The sequence below is a fragment of the Patagioenas fasciata genome, chromosome 18 (genome assembly GCF_037038585.1).
Source record: "Patagioenas fasciata isolate bPatFas1 chromosome 18, bPatFas1.hap1, whole genome shotgun sequence".
NCBI lineage: Eukaryota > Metazoa > Chordata > Aves > Columbiformes > Columbidae > Patagioenas > Patagioenas fasciata.
In genome coordinates this window covers 452609-466482 of record NC_092537.1, presented here as the reverse complement: position 1 = coordinate 466482, position 13874 = coordinate 452609, and the positions used below count along the sequence as shown (strand labels likewise).

General features: G+C 66.6%; 1 protein-coding gene across 6 annotated transcripts in view; it reads left to right on the top strand.

Annotated features, from left to right (window-relative positions):
* Positions 1-104: 104 nt before the first annotated feature.
* DNAH17 (dynein axonemal heavy chain 17) overlaps positions 105-13874 on the top strand; it is a 30790-nt gene continuing 17020 nt past the window's right edge. For 3 of the 6 annotated variants that reach the window (XM_071816268.1, XM_071816267.1, XM_071816266.1), the window contains exons 1-35: positions 915-1035; positions 1169-1361; positions 1458-1557; positions 1643-1728; positions 1873-1998; positions 2260-2415; positions 2493-2576; positions 2890-3057; positions 3296-3412; positions 3566-3825; positions 3907-4102; positions 4236-4382; positions 4834-4942; positions 5088-5191; positions 5283-5423; positions 5736-5879; positions 6005-6187; positions 6272-6520; positions 6599-6768; positions 7043-7265; positions 7339-7455; positions 7577-7663; positions 7925-8077; positions 8560-8808; positions 9003-9125; positions 9260-9607; positions 9685-9776; positions 9938-10064; positions 10790-10942; positions 11292-11417; positions 11520-11627; positions 11737-11868; positions 12254-12414; positions 12499-12655; positions 13051-13772. In XM_071816268.1, coding sequence (XP_071672369.1) covers positions 950-1035; positions 1169-1361; positions 1458-1557; positions 1643-1728; positions 1873-1998; positions 2260-2415; positions 2493-2576; positions 2890-3057; positions 3296-3412; positions 3566-3825; positions 3907-4102; positions 4236-4382; positions 4834-4942; positions 5088-5191; positions 5283-5423; positions 5736-5879; positions 6005-6187; positions 6272-6520; positions 6599-6768; positions 7043-7265; positions 7339-7455; positions 7577-7663; positions 7925-8077; positions 8560-8808; positions 9003-9125; positions 9260-9607; positions 9685-9776; positions 9938-10064; positions 10790-10942; positions 11292-11417; positions 11520-11627; positions 11737-11868; positions 12254-12414; positions 12499-12655; positions 13051-13772 — 5897 coding nt within the window. In that variant the 5' untranslated portion in view covers positions 915-949. Of the gene's footprint in view, positions 451-841; positions 1036-1168; positions 1362-1457; positions 1558-1642; positions 1729-1872; positions 1999-2259; positions 2416-2492; positions 2577-2889; positions 3058-3295; positions 3413-3565; positions 3826-3906; positions 4103-4235; positions 4383-4833; positions 4943-5087; positions 5192-5282; positions 5424-5735; positions 5880-6004; positions 6188-6271; positions 6521-6598; positions 6769-7042; positions 7266-7338; positions 7456-7576; positions 7664-7924; positions 8078-8559; positions 8809-9002; positions 9126-9259; positions 9608-9684; positions 9777-9937; positions 10065-10789; positions 10943-11291; positions 11418-11519; positions 11628-11736; positions 11869-12253; positions 12415-12498; positions 12656-13050; positions 13773-13874 lie in introns of those variants that run through there. The other 3 variants (XM_071816271.1, XM_071816269.1, XM_065852692.2) reach the window with 2 other exon arrangements.

The window sequence follows — 13874 nt, the reverse complement described above, 5'->3', positions numbered from 1 at the left end:
CTGAGGGCGGGGGGCTGGCGAGGGGAGCGTGAAGGGGCCGGGGTGCAGGGTCTGCCCAGCCCCCGGCTGAGCGGGGCTTCGCCTGCCCCCCAGCAGCCGAGCACCATGGCGGTGGCACCGGACGAGCGGCACGGCCTCCTGGAGAGCTTCGCCACGCTGGTGCTGCGGCTCCGGCCCGACAAGTGGAACAAGTTCATGGACAGCAGCGAGGCCGCGGCCGAGCTGGACGAGTTCTTCAAGCAGCAGGACGTGCGGGAGCTGGTGCTGGGGCTGAACCCCGCCGGGCACCTCCAGGCCACGGCCGCCTTCCCGCCCGCCATCAAGGGCAAGGGCATCTACTTCGTGAAGAAGAAGGAGGAGAGCATCACCCGGGAGAACTGCCGCAGCGCGCTGCTGGTGGGGGACGTGGGCCCCTCGCCGGTGGAGCAGCTCATCACCGTGATGGACGAGGTGGGTCGGCACAGGCGCCAACCTGGCACCCGCTGCTGCAGCCAGAGCGTGAGGTGGGACACGGAGCCGGGTGAAGGGCGCAAGTGCGGGCTCCTCGGGGGCCCAGCTGCATCGCTTCCCCCCGGTGTTTTAAAAACTCCGCGTAATTCCCCCTTCCCAGTTCCCCACAGCTGGGAAACGTCTGAGGGGTTTTCTCCTAAACCTCCCACAAACACTCTGCTCGGACCACCCCCAGCCCCGAGCGCCCGGGAGCCGAGCCGGGCCCCAGGAGCCCCCGCCATTCCTCCTTCTCAACGCAGGGCTGGTGCCCGTGTGCCGGGCTGAGCCCGGGCTGGGGGGTGCAAAGCAGCGCGGCCCCCCCGGCCCAGCGCCGCCCACGGCCCCCCCACAGGTCGTGTACCCCCTGCTCCTGAGCGAGCGCAGCCTGGCCGGCTGGCCCCGCGTGGTGGCCGAGGAGGTGACGCGCCAGGCCCACCGCCTGCGCCGCGAGCTGCTCGCCATGGCCGGGAAGATCCAGGGGAAGCCGCTGCTCCCGCTGCCAGAGAACCTGGATGGCCCGGACGACTCCAGCGCCATCCTGGACAGGTGGGTGCTGGCGGCACCGGCAGTGCCAGCGGAGCCGGGCAGGGGCTGCTCGTGCTGGGCTGGGGAGGCGGCTGCGGGCGGGTGCACAGGCGCCTCTGGGGTGGTGCTGGGCTGTAACCGGGCTGCCTTCCAGCCTGGCGGGGCCCGTGGACGTTTCGGTGCTCCACGCCATCGAGACCACCGTCATTGAGTGGTCCCACCAGATCAGAGACCTCCTGAGCAAGAGCTCGGCGCAGCCGCTGCTGGAGGGGCTGCACCCCCTGCCCAGGGCCGAGTTCGAGTTCTGGAGCACCAGGACAGTCCACCTGCAGTGCATCAACGACCAGGTACCGCCCTGCCGGCCGCGCAGCCCCGGTGCTGAGCCCTGGTGCTGAGTCCCCGAGCGGAGCCCCGGAGCTGACCCTGCCGCCTCTCCCTCGCAGCTGCTCTCGCCGCGGGTGACAGCGCTGGCCGAGATCCTGGAGAAGGCCGACAGCTGCTACTGGCGGGTGCTGCAGGGCGTGTTCAGGGACGTCCGCGCCGGTGAGCGCACGGCGGCACCGCGGCGGCTGCGGCGCCCCCTTGGCGAGGCTTCCCCCGCCCTGACACCGTTTCTTCCCTGGCCCAGGCCTGGAGGAAGCCAAGGACATCGACCTCTACCTGCAGCCGCTTCGGATCCTGCTGGAAGAGATGGAGCAAGCAGATTACTCTGAGGTAAGTTATATGTGGCAAAATAAGCAGGCCCCCTGGCTTCCTCGTCCGGGCAGAGGCGGCAGCACCGACCCCGAGGCTGCCCCAGCTCTGCCCGCCCCTGGTTGCGCAGCGGCGGCCCCGCGGTGACGGCCGCTGCTCCCGCAGCTGCAGCCCTACCTGGACCGGGTGCTGTGCACCCTCTGCCTGGTCAGCGCCCACTGCCAGCACTACAGAGCGCCCGCCCGCCTCGTCGTCATCCTGCAGGAGATCTGCAACCTCCTCATCGAGATGGTAGAGCCCAGCGGGCAGGGCAGCACGGAGCCGCCACCGGGGGCCTGTCAGCGGGAGGGTGGCAGGGACGGGTGTGGGGGCCCAGCGGGGGTGACAGAGAGACGCCCAACCAAGGGCCCAGCGAAGCCCCCGCGTGGGGCTGGGGGGTCTGGGCCAGGCGTGGGCTGTGGGAAACACCAACGAGCCCGTGGGGCCGGAGGTGGCGGGGACAGGACCCCCCGTGCTCCCCCTGCCAAACCTGCCTGCACCCGCCTGTCCCAGACCCGCAACGTCCTGACACCCGAGGACGTGCTGAAGGGGCTGCAAGGAGAGATGGACGAGGTCTTGGGGGGAATCCGGCTGAGCATCGCCACCATCGAGCAGCTCTTCCAGTCCTACCGCACCTACTGCTGCGACCTGGCGCCCACCCTGTGCCCGGTGGGTGCGGGGCCGGTGCGGGGCCGCCCGGCACGGCCGCACCAGCTCCGCTCCCTGACGGCCCCTCTGGCTTCCAGGAGGAGCCGCAGCTCTGGGACTTCCCCCCGTCCCTCATCTTCAGGAGGATCAAAGCCTTCCTGGACAGGCTCAGGACCATTGAGGTGACAGCACGGCGTGTCAGTGCGGGCTCCCCTGCCCGGCCCGGGGGTGTCGGGGGTCCCTAGAGCAGCACAGGGGCCCCAGGGTGCTGGCGCTGTGGGTGCAGACGAGGAGACAAGGGAGGTGGGAGCCTGGCACTGTCCCCAGCACAGCACCCGTGGCCCCGCACCCCGCGGCCAGGCGGGCACCCCGGGGCGCTCCTCGGGAGCGGTGACCTCGCAGGACACAACCAGTGCTGCCCCTGCACCCGCGGCGCCGGCCAACCGGCCTTGCCAGTGAGGGCATCCGGGTGGGACGACGGTTTGTGCTCACCAGGAGCTCTACGAAACGGCCATCGAGTTCCTGAAGCTGGAGAAGACGGAGATGGGGGGAGTGCGAGGAAACATCCTCGGGAGCCAGGTGTTCCAGATCTACGAGGAGGTCTCTGAGCTCATCAAGACGTTTTCTGAATGCAGCTACGATCCCCTAGACCCTGCAGAAGAGGTGAGCGAATGCTGGCGTGGAAGTGTAAGCATTTGATACATGAAAACAAAAAATCACTTGCTGGAAGTCTGTGGGAGAGCGGCGCGTGGAGCCGAGCGGCGCGTGGAGCCGAGCGGCGCGTGGAGCCGAGCCGCGCAGCGCGAGTGCTGGCGCTGGGCAGGCTGCGGGGCCCCCGCCTTCCTTTGGGGAGGAAGCACGGAGGCTGTGCCAGCTTGAATCGTTTTGTTCTTGCTGGCAGCAACTGAATGCAGACTTTGCCGAGTTCCAGAAGAAGATAGAGGACGTGGACAGGCGCCTGGCCGCCCTCCTCTGCCAAGGCTTTGATGACTGCAACTCCCTGGCATCTGCCATAAAGGTGCGTGTGTGTCCCAGCGCACCGGTCCTGTCCCCGGGCACGGAGCCGGCAGCCCAGCACGCTGCACCGCGCTCGGGGGCGACCGTGGGGGCGTCACCGCGCCGCCCCGGTGACACTCGGGGGCACGGGAGCCAGCGCCTCTCTCCCCGGCAGCTGGTGCACATGTTCGCCTTCCTCCTGGAGCGGCCCCTGATCAAGGCTGAGGTTTCCCCGTACTACTCGGTGCTGCTGGGGACGTTCAAAGCCGAGCTGGAGGACGTGAAGGTTCTGTTCGACACCCAGGCCGCGTCCCCCGGCGCGGGCCCGGCCCTCCACAGAAACATGCCGCCAGTGGCCGGGCGCCTGAAGTGGGCGACGGAGCTGCAGCAGCGGCTGGAGCAGACGCACAGGGACTTGTTCGCCATCGACCACCCGTACGTGCGGGTTGCCCGGGGAAGGGGCAGCATCCTGCCGTGCCCTGCGGCTGCAGCTGCTCTTCCTCTTGCCCTCAACAGCGTGATGACCAGTACTGAAGCTCAGCTGGTGTCCAGGAAGTACGAGGAGATGATGGGGCTGCTGCAGGGTTACCGCGAGAAGGCGTACGAGGAGTGGGCGAGCGGCGCCGGCCGGGACTGCCGCTTCACCCTGGAGCAGCCCCTGATCTGCAGGGACCCCGACTCCTCCCTGCTCAGCGTCAACTTCAGCAAAGAGGTGGGTGCTGGGGGGCCGGCCCGGCGCGGACCCACCTGCTCCGGATCCTGCTCCGGATCCTGCTCCGTCCAGGCTGCGGTGAGACCTTTGGGGTTTTACCACAAGCCTCGTCTCCGGCCGCCGTGTCTCGCAGCTCGCCGCTGTTCTGCGGGAGGTGAAGTACCTGAACTTCCAGCAGCAGCAGGGCATCCCGGACAGCGCTGAGAGCCTCTTTGCTCAACGTGACACTTTCCAGAAGTTTGTGGACAACCTGGATCTTATCGTTGGCTGGTACAACGAGGTAGGTTGCAAAGGGGAGACAACCCGGAGGCTTTTCCGTGCCCTGGCTGGGTGCCCTGGGAAGCAGCTCCTGGAAGCCTGACTGGGGTGCAGCACCCCGGCACCCCGCTGTCCCCGGCACCCCGCTGTCCCCGGCACCCCGCTGTCCCAGCACCCCGCTGTCCCCGGCACCCCGCTGTCCCAGCACCCCGCTGTCCCCGGCTGAGCTGAGCTGCCACCACTGTGCTGGCCTCCTTTCCCCCGAACTCTGTGCCAGTGGGGCCCCCTTTGCCTTTGCCTTGGCCTTTGCCTTGGCCTTTGCCTTGGCCTTGGCCTTGGCCTTTGCCTTGGCCTTGGCCTTGGCCTTGGCCTTTCCCTTTCCTTTCCTCTGTAAAACCCGTGAGCTGGCGAGTGTGCCGCAGCCGGAGCGGCTCCCTGCCCGCCCGCAGCGCTCAGGGACGCGTTGTCCCCAGGTGAAGCAGCGGCTGCTGCCGGTGGAGTTGCCGCTGCTGGAGGAAGAGCTGGCGGCGGTGGACGACCGGCTGGCCAGCGCCGAGCAAACCCTGTTCTGGCACCACGAAGGTACAAACTCGCCCTTGGTCGCCCAAGGGCATTTTGGGGGGTCCTGCGGCGTCACCCGCGTGGGGAGCAGTCCCGGAGCGCCCTGTGCCGCTCGCTGCGCGGAGCCGCTGGCTCAGCCCTCAGATGGCTGTGCGTGTCCTCGCAGGCGTCATGGAGTACATCCAGGAGACCAGGGGGGTCCTGGACGACCTGCAGACCAGGGTCCAGAAAGCCAAGCTAAACGTGGAACGCATCACCCAGCTGATGGAGGTGGCTTTTGCCGGTGCTGCCTGAGCGCCGGGGCGGGCAGGGGTTTGCCTTCCCCGGCACAGCGGGCAGCCCTGCCGTCCCCTCCCCGCAGGAATGCTCCGGCGACCCCCTGTTCGAAAGGAAGGACAAAAAGGACACCGCGTTCTTGGACCTGGATGGGAAAGCAAACGCCTTAGCCAAGCGCTACGCTGCCATTACCGACGCGGGCGTAAAGATCCGGGGGATGGTGCAGGTGAGACCCGGCCCAGGACGCTGCAGCCAGGGCTGCGCTGCTCCAAGCCAGCGGTGTCCCCCTTTGTCACTGAGCACCGGACTCAAACCCAGGTGCGATCCCCTGGCCTGTTGAGCCTCACAGGCCGTGGAAACCACTGCCCAGGCTGCAGCTCGCGGTGTCGGAGCCGGGAGGAGGGAGCAACACGGGATCGGTGCCACCACCTGGCAGGACGAGCCCATGGGGACAGGAGAGGGGACTCAGCCGCAGTGTCAGGAGCTGCTGCATTTCCTGGGTATTGACAAGTATTAGCTGGGTTTTTTCTGCTTGCAGGAGAACGCAGAGCTGTTTAAGGCTGACAGGTCATCGCAGATCTGGCTGGACTACGTGGAGTACTTGGATGGAATGGTGCTGGATGGATTCTTCAGACTTGTCCACAAGACTCTGCAGTTCCTGCTCACCAACATGGTCCCAGATGTAGGTCCAGGTTTGCTCTGCGGTGCTGTGCATGCTTGGGATGTGCCGGAGGTGCCGGTGTCGGGGCTGGGGACCTGGGGAGCCACAGGATGGGAAGCACCACGCCGGACGTTGACCCGTTTCAGGAGGAGGTGGCCCCGTTGTTCGAGGTGCACTTGGAGCTGAGCGACAACACCGTGCAGTACCGGCCCTCGCTGGACACCGCAGACGACGACAGCTTCTTGAAGCTGATGGAGAGCCTCCTCCGGGACACCTACGGCTCCGCGGCGCGCGTGCCCCGGCTGCTGGAGGGGCAGCTGAGCTACGAGGTCAGTCCAGGGTGGGTGGCAGCTCCGGGCTCAGCTGGGGGGCGGTGAGGACGCCCGGTCCCCCCAGCTCTGCCGTCCCCTCAGACCATGCTGGAGGAGCACGCGGAGCTCAGCCAGATGCGGGAGGAGGTGCTGTCGCTGGCGGTCAGCGCCATGAGGGAAGGCATCGAGTACAGCGCCAGCTTCGAGGAGCAGAACTACCTGTGGCGGGAGGACCCCGCCGAGTTCCTGCAGCGCTTCCTCGCCCTGGGCAGCGGCCCCGGCCCCGAGGAGGCGCAGCCGGAGGAGCCCCCGGCCGGCGGGACCCCCACCCTCCAGATGTTTCAGCAGGAGGTGTGTGGTGGGTGCCCGGGATGCGCTGGGTGCCCGCGGAGGTGCCGACCGCGGGCTGTGACCGGTTCTCATCCCCAGATCGATGCGTACGAGGAGCTGTGCCAGGAGGTGTCGGAGTTCGCAAACACCGAGCTGTTCAGGGGGTGGCTGCAGTGCAACTGCCGCGCGTTCAAGCAGGCGCTGCTGGCCGCCATCCGGCGCCGGAGCCAGGTGCTCCGGCAGCACCTCTCCAACCACGTCACCACCAGGTAGGGGCCACTGACCCTGGCGCGAGGCCGGGGGGCAGCCGGTGGCCGGAGCCTGGCTGAGCTGTGCCGATGGCAGCGCTGTGTGCCGGGCAGGGCTGAGGCACCGAGCTGTCCCTTGGGGCGCAGACGTGCAGCGTGGGGGCACGGACAGAGCTGCCGGGCACCCCTGTGGGGCGAGTCCCTGTGCTGTGCTCCGCAGAGTGACCCCAGCGAGCGGGGGGGCGGCCGTGAGCACCCTTGGGGCCGCCCGGTGACGCTGCCACCTCCCCTGCAGTCTCCAAGAGCTGGAGGATTTCATCCGAGAGACAAACGTCGGTTTGAGTAAACCTCTGCAGGAGGGAGACTACGACGGGCTGGTGGAGGTGATGGGACACCTGATGAGGGTGAAGGACAGGCAGGCGGTGACCGACAACATGTTTGGACCCCTGAAGGAAACGATTGCCCTGCTCAGCACTTACGGAGATGAGATGCCGGAGGAGATCCACCTGCAGCTCCAGGTGAGCTGCGTGGGGCCAGGGGGCCCGGGGAGTCCTGGGCCAGGCCGCCCATGCTGCGCGGTGCTCGCTGCAGGAGCTGCCCGAGCGCTGGGACGGCACCAAGAAGCTCGCCCTGCGCGCCAAGCAGAACACGGCTCCCCTGCAAGCCAACGAGGTCAACGCCATCCACAAGAAGTGCCACCAGTTCGAGGTGCCCGCCCTGCGCGTGGGGACGAGCTCTGGGCAGAGCCCGTGTCCCCGCTGCCCCTGACCCGTGTCCCCGCTGCCCCTGACCCGTGTCCCCGCTGCCCCTGACCCGTGTCCCCGCGCAGGTCCGGCAGCTCGCCTTCCGGGAGGTGTTCCGGGAAAACGCCCCGTTTCTGTACGCTGCGCCAGAGCCCTACAGGTCCTTGAAAAGGGTAAGGACGGGGAGGACGCCCGGTCCCCACTGTCCCCACCAGCACTGCCCGGCTGCCCCAGCCCTGTGCACCGGGGGGCACAGGGTGGTTGGGGGGCAGCTGGGCCAGCCCTGGTTCCCAACCCAACATGAAGGGTCCGGCCCTGCAGCAGCGACTCTGCCACCCCCGCCGCGCTGCAGCGGGACGGAGCCATCGCTGGGGTGGGAGACACGTCCCTGGCACTCAGTCCCAGGCTGAGACCTTTCCTTTGTCCCCAACCAGCAACAGAAGAACGTCGCCGCCATGGAGAGCGACCTGGCAGCGCTGTGCCAGTCAGCCAAGCTCTTCGAAGTGTTGGTCCCAAAATACAAGCAGCTCAAAGTGTGCCGCAGGGAGCTGTGCCTGCTGAAGCAGCTCTGGGACATGATTGTCCTGGTACGTGCAGCAGCGTGGGGCAGCGCGGGGCCGGCCGGTGGGGGACAGGGCGCCGCGCTGTGCCGGGCGGTGGGGGACAGGGCGCCGCGCTGTGCCGGGCGGTGGGGGACAGGGCGCCGCGCTGTGCCGGGCGGTGGGGGACAGGGCGCCGCGCTGTGCCGGGCGGTGGGGGACAGGGCGCCGCGCTGTGCCGGGCGGTGGGGGACAGGGCGCCGCGCTGTGCCGGGTGGTGGGGGACAGGGCGCCGCGCTGTGCCGGGCTGGGCCGCGTGGCTTTGCCGAAGGTGCAGAGCGGTCGCAGCTCCTCCGGGAGCCCCGCGCTCACACCCCCAAGGCGCGGGGCCGTTCGGCAGCGCTGGCGCGGGGGCTGCTCGGCCAGCGCGGGGACACGGGGTGTGCGGGCGATGGGCACCCTGCTCGCCACCCTGCGCAGGAACGCCTCTGCTCGGTACGTGTTCCGTGAAAGCGTATTCCTGGCCCCAGGTTAACACCAGTATCGATGACTGGAAGACCACCAGGTGGAAGGAGATCAATGTCGAGCAGATGGATATCGACTGTAAGAAATTTGCTAAAGACATTCGGAGCCTGGATAAGGAGATGAGGAGCTGGGACGCGTACACAGGGCTGGACAACAGCGTGAAGAACATGATAACGTCCCTGCGTGCCGTGAATGAGCTGCAGAACCCGGCCATCAGGGACCGGCACTGGCAGGAGCTCATGAAGGCAACCAAGGTGCTCCCGCCCTCCCTGGCTCCCACCCCTGAGCCGAGAGGCTCCCAGATTTGCACGCAGCGGGGGAAGCACGCGGTGCGCTGTAAAAGCTGGCCATGCAAATACCTGTGTGGGGTCCTTAAACGTGGGTGTTAATGACTCATTTGGCTCAGCCGAGGGGAGTCCCTGCCCTGACGGTGCCGGTTCTGCTGCAGGTGAACTTCACCATGTCCGAGGACACAACCCTCGCGGAACTGCTGCAGCTGAACCTGCACAAGTTCGAGGATGAGGTTTCTGGCATCGTGGACAAAGCCATAAAAGAGTCGGGGATGGAGAAGGTAAACGGGATCGGTTCCTACCCTGCTGTGCTGAGAGCCCCGCTCCGCCGCGGCTCTGCGGCCGCTGCTCGGCCCTCCCGCCTTTCTCGGGAGCTGGGACTGGGCACCAGCTCATTCCTCACACCCATCTGCAGGTGCTCAGCAGCCTGGACACCACGTGGTCAGCGATGGAGTTCGAGCACGAGACCCACGCCAGGACCGGCATCCTGCTGCTCAAGTCGAACGAGGAGATGATCGAGACGCTGGAGGACCACCAGACGCAGCTGCAGAACATGATGACCTCCAAGTACCTGGCCTTCTTCCTTCAGGAGGTGTCGAGCTGGCAGCAGAAGCTGTCGACCACCGACTCTGTTATCAACATCTGGTTTGAGCTGCAGAGGACATGGAGTCACCTGGAAAGCATCTTCATTGGCTCTGAGGACATCCGCAGCCAGCTGCCCAAGGAGTCGGAGCTTTTTGATACCATTGACGAGGAATTCAAAGTGCGAAGCCGTCACCCCCGCACCCCGGGGAGCTCGCGGCCGGTTCAGGTAGAGCCGAAGCGTTTTTCCTCTCGCAGGTAATAGTGGCCGATGCGGTAAAAACTCCCAAAGTGATCGAAGCCACAAACAAGCCCGGTCTCTACGACAAGCTGGAGGAGCTGCAGAAAAGGTGAGGTTTGAGTCGTCCTGGTGACGCCGCCACTGGCTGCTCCGGGGCCAAGAGGAGAGTTTGATTTCTCCGAAGTTACGTTGATCTCAACGTGACAAGGACATGGCAAAGAGTAAAAGCTAACGCGGGCGGTAACCGAGGCGTTCTCTGGGTGCTGTCAGGCTGGCGGTCTGTGAGAAGGCGCTGGCTGAATACCTGGAGACCAAGAGGCTGGCTTTCCCGAGGTTCTACTTCGTTTCCTCTGCAGACCTGCTTGACATTTTGTCTAACGGGAATGAGCCACTGGAGGTATGAGCTGTGTAGAGCACGGAGCCGAGTCCTGCGGCTCTTGCACGCTTGTTCGAGCAGTTTTAAAATGTTTCTCATCCTGTGGGGCAGAACAGCGTCCCTGGTACCGCCCGGAGAGCCGTGCGGGGTCCACACACCCGCCCCTGCGCGGACACGGTCCCTGACCACCGACACGGTCCCTGACCACCGCCACTGTCCCTGACTGCCACCACTGTCCCTGACCACCGCCACTGTCCCTGACCGCCGCCACTGTCCCTGACCGCCGCCACGGTCCCTGACCACCACCACTGTCCCTGACCACCGACACGGTCCCTGACCACCGACACGGTCCCTGACTGCCACCACTGTCCCTGGCCACCACTGTCCCTGGCCACCACTGTCCCTGACCACCGACACGGTCCCTGACCACCGACACGGTCCCTGACCACCACCACGGTCCCTGACCACCACCACGGTCCCTGACCACCGACACGGTCCCTGACCACCACCACGGTCCCTGACCGCCACCACGGTCCCTGACCACCGACACGGTCCCTGACCACCACCACGGTCCCTGACCGCCACCACTGTCCCTGACCACCGACACGGTCCCTGACCACCACCACTGTCCCTGACCGCCGCCACGGTCCCTGACCGCCGCCACTGTCCCTGACCACCACGGTCCCTGACCACCACCACTGTCCCTGACCACCACCACTGTCCCTGACCGCCACCACTGTCCCCAGGTGTCCCGGCATCTGTCGAAGCTGTTCGACAGCCTGGCTAAACTGAAGTTCAAGACGGGTGCGGACAAAAGGCCGCTGAAGGTGGCCCTGGGGATGTTCAGCGGTGACGAGGAGTACGTGCCCTTCGACGCAGACTGTGACCTGTCTGGCCAGGTCAGCCGGGCCGCACAGGGGCAGGGTCGGGGTGGGGAGGACCCTCGTGCTTGTTGCGCACTAACAGCCTGGCGGGTTTAAAATGCGATCGGGAAGGCTTGCAGCCAAATCCAAACAACTCAAACCAAACCCACACGCTGTAGAAACAGCCTCTGCCTCACAGGCGTACAACAGCACTGGTGCAGTGCCAGGGCCACAAACCCCTCCAGCTGCGCAGACCCTGGGCTCTGTCACCCTCAGCCCGGGCTCTGCACCCGCGGGGTCCCCGGGGGGCCGAGGGCCGGGTCTGTGCGCGGCGGGTCCGTCCGGGCGGAGCTGGCGGCTCAGCCGCGCTGCCGCGCGCCCGCAGGTGGAGGTCTGGCTGAACCGCGTCCTGGGCAGCATGCGCGCCACGCTGCGCAGCCTCATCCCCGAGGCCCTGGCCACCTACGAGGAGAAGGCGCGGGAGCAGTGGGTGTTTGACTACCCGGCACAGGTGGGAGCCGCGGCACGGGCGGGGACGCCGGCGCCTCGCGGAGCCCTCGGGGACGCTGCATTTCCCTTTGTGGCCACGTTTTGTCCCTGTGGTTTGCTGCAGGTTGCCCTGACGTGCACCCAGATCTGGTGGACCACCGAGGTCGGCATGGCCTTCTCAAAGCTGGAGGAAGGCTACGAGAACGCCATAAAGGACTACAACAAAAAGCAGGTCGGTGTCCCTCGATCCCGCTGCCCCGACGCGGTGCGGTCCAGGCTGGGGCTCAGCAGAGATGGCGAAGGATGAAGCCATTCTTCTCTTTGTTTGTTTTGCTCCTCAGATCACGCAGCTAAACACGCTGATTTCACTGCTCATTGGCAACCTGAGTGCTGGAGACAGGATGAAGATCATGACGATCTGCACCATCGACGTCCACGCCAGGGACGTTGTGGCCAAAATGATCCTTGCGAAGGTATTCATTACAGGACAAGATCGTTACTGCTTTGTTTCTCGATACCTCTGAGCACAGATTTCCTGTTATTTTATTACTTTCCAATATTTCCAAAGTATCATGATTGCGTGAGGAAGCCACACATGGGGTGTTGGGTGTGTGTGGGGGTCAGGCAGCCCGGGGCTGGGGCTGCCACGATGTGCGGCGCATGGCTGTGCACCGCGGCTGCTGGGCACGAGGGGGATGGTCCCTGCCCACCCCAGCATTGCACTGGGACCTGTTTGCACGCTGTCCTCGTGTCCGGAGGCGACCGAGGGTCCCAGTGCCGGTGCGGGAGGCGGCTGTCCCGCGGGCCGGGGCGGGCGGTGCCGGTGCCAGCCTGCCCGCTGCAGCCGCTGCTCCGCAGGTGGAGAGCGCCCAGGCCTTCACCTGGCAGTCCCAGCTGCGGCACCGCTGGGACGAGGGCAGGAAGCACTGCTACGCCAACATCTGCGACGCACAGCTGCAGTACTCGTACGAGTACCTGGGGAACACGCCGCGGCTGGTCATCACCCCGCTGACCGATCGGTAGGCGCTCGGCTCCCACAGCCCGCTGCGCACACCGGGCCGTGCCGCGCCGGCACCGCTCAGCCCCGCGTCCTCCGGCGGCAGGTGCTACATCACCCTGACGCAGTCCCTGCACCTCTACATGGGAGGGGCCCCCGCCGGCCCTGCGGGCACCGGGAAAACGGAGACCACCAAGGACCTGGGCCGCGCCATAGGGACCATGGTCTACGTCTTCAACTGCTCCGAGCAGATGGACTACAAGGTGGGGAGTGGGACGGGGGCACCAAGGGGTGGTGGCCAAGTTGGGGGGACCCCCTTTCGGGAGGCAGGGCTAAGCATGCACCCCCATGCTCGGCGGCAGCGCCCAGCGCTGATGCCCTGTAGCCAATGCTCTGGAGCCGATGCCCTGGAGCCGCACTCCCCTCCCTGCTCGGCAGCTGGAGAGAAAACTGCGGGTCCAGCCCCGGTGCCAGCCTGTCCCGCTCACCCCCCCATGCCCTGGGCCGGGGAGCCCGGGGGCTTTAACACCGCTGAGCATTTCCCAGGGAACAGCTCATGGAAGCGAGCAGCCCCCTGTGCCCGGGCTCCCCGCCAGCCCCGGGTGCAGCCCCGTGCCGCGGCGCGGCAGCTGATGCCGTTGCGGTGCTTTGTCCCCAGTCCTGTGGCAACATCTACAAGGGGCTGGCTCAGACCGGCGCCTGGGGCTGCTTCGATGAGTTCAACCGCATCGCGGTGGAGGTTCTGTCCGTGATCGCCGTGCAGGTGCGTGCTCTCCGTGGGGAACCAGCTGCAGCCTGGGGTGCGTTTGGGGCCGAGCGCTCGGTGTTCGCAGTGTGCGTCCCGACCTCTCCAAGGGACAGTTTACCGCTCTCATTTCCACCGAGTCGTGCTGGGAGGCAGATGGAAGCGCAGCCGTGCGGGGCCTTCGGGCACGCCCAAGACCTCACAGCCCAGCCCTGTCCCACCCCGGTGACCCGGCGCCCCGCTGGCTCTGCCGTTGCCAGGGCCAGGGCGTCGCGGTGCCGGGGCAGAAGCCAATTTAATGCCAACTCTCCTGACCTGGGGTTGCCACGCTGCCGTGGCTTTGGGCAGCTCTCGGTGGTATTTCCAGCGCCACCAAGGGCAGGACACCCTCTGGGCTGGGTGTCCGCGGGGGGTGCAGGTGCGCCGGGGCGCAGGCAGGGCCCCGCGGGGCTGCCGGCACTGATCCCACCCCGCCAGGTGAAGTGCATACAGGATGCAATTCGCGCCAAGAAGAAAACCTTTGATTTCCTGGGAGAGAAGATCACCCTGGTCCCGTCGGTCGGGCTGTTCATCACCATGAACCCCGGCTACGCTGGACGGACGGAGCTGCCCGAGAATTTAAAAGCGCTGTTCAGGTACCGCGGGCAGCCGGGTTGGTGTGTGACCGGCGGTGGATGAGGTGGTTACCCCCGTGTAACCCCCGTGAGGGTGCACGGGTGTGAACCCCGGCCCCGCTG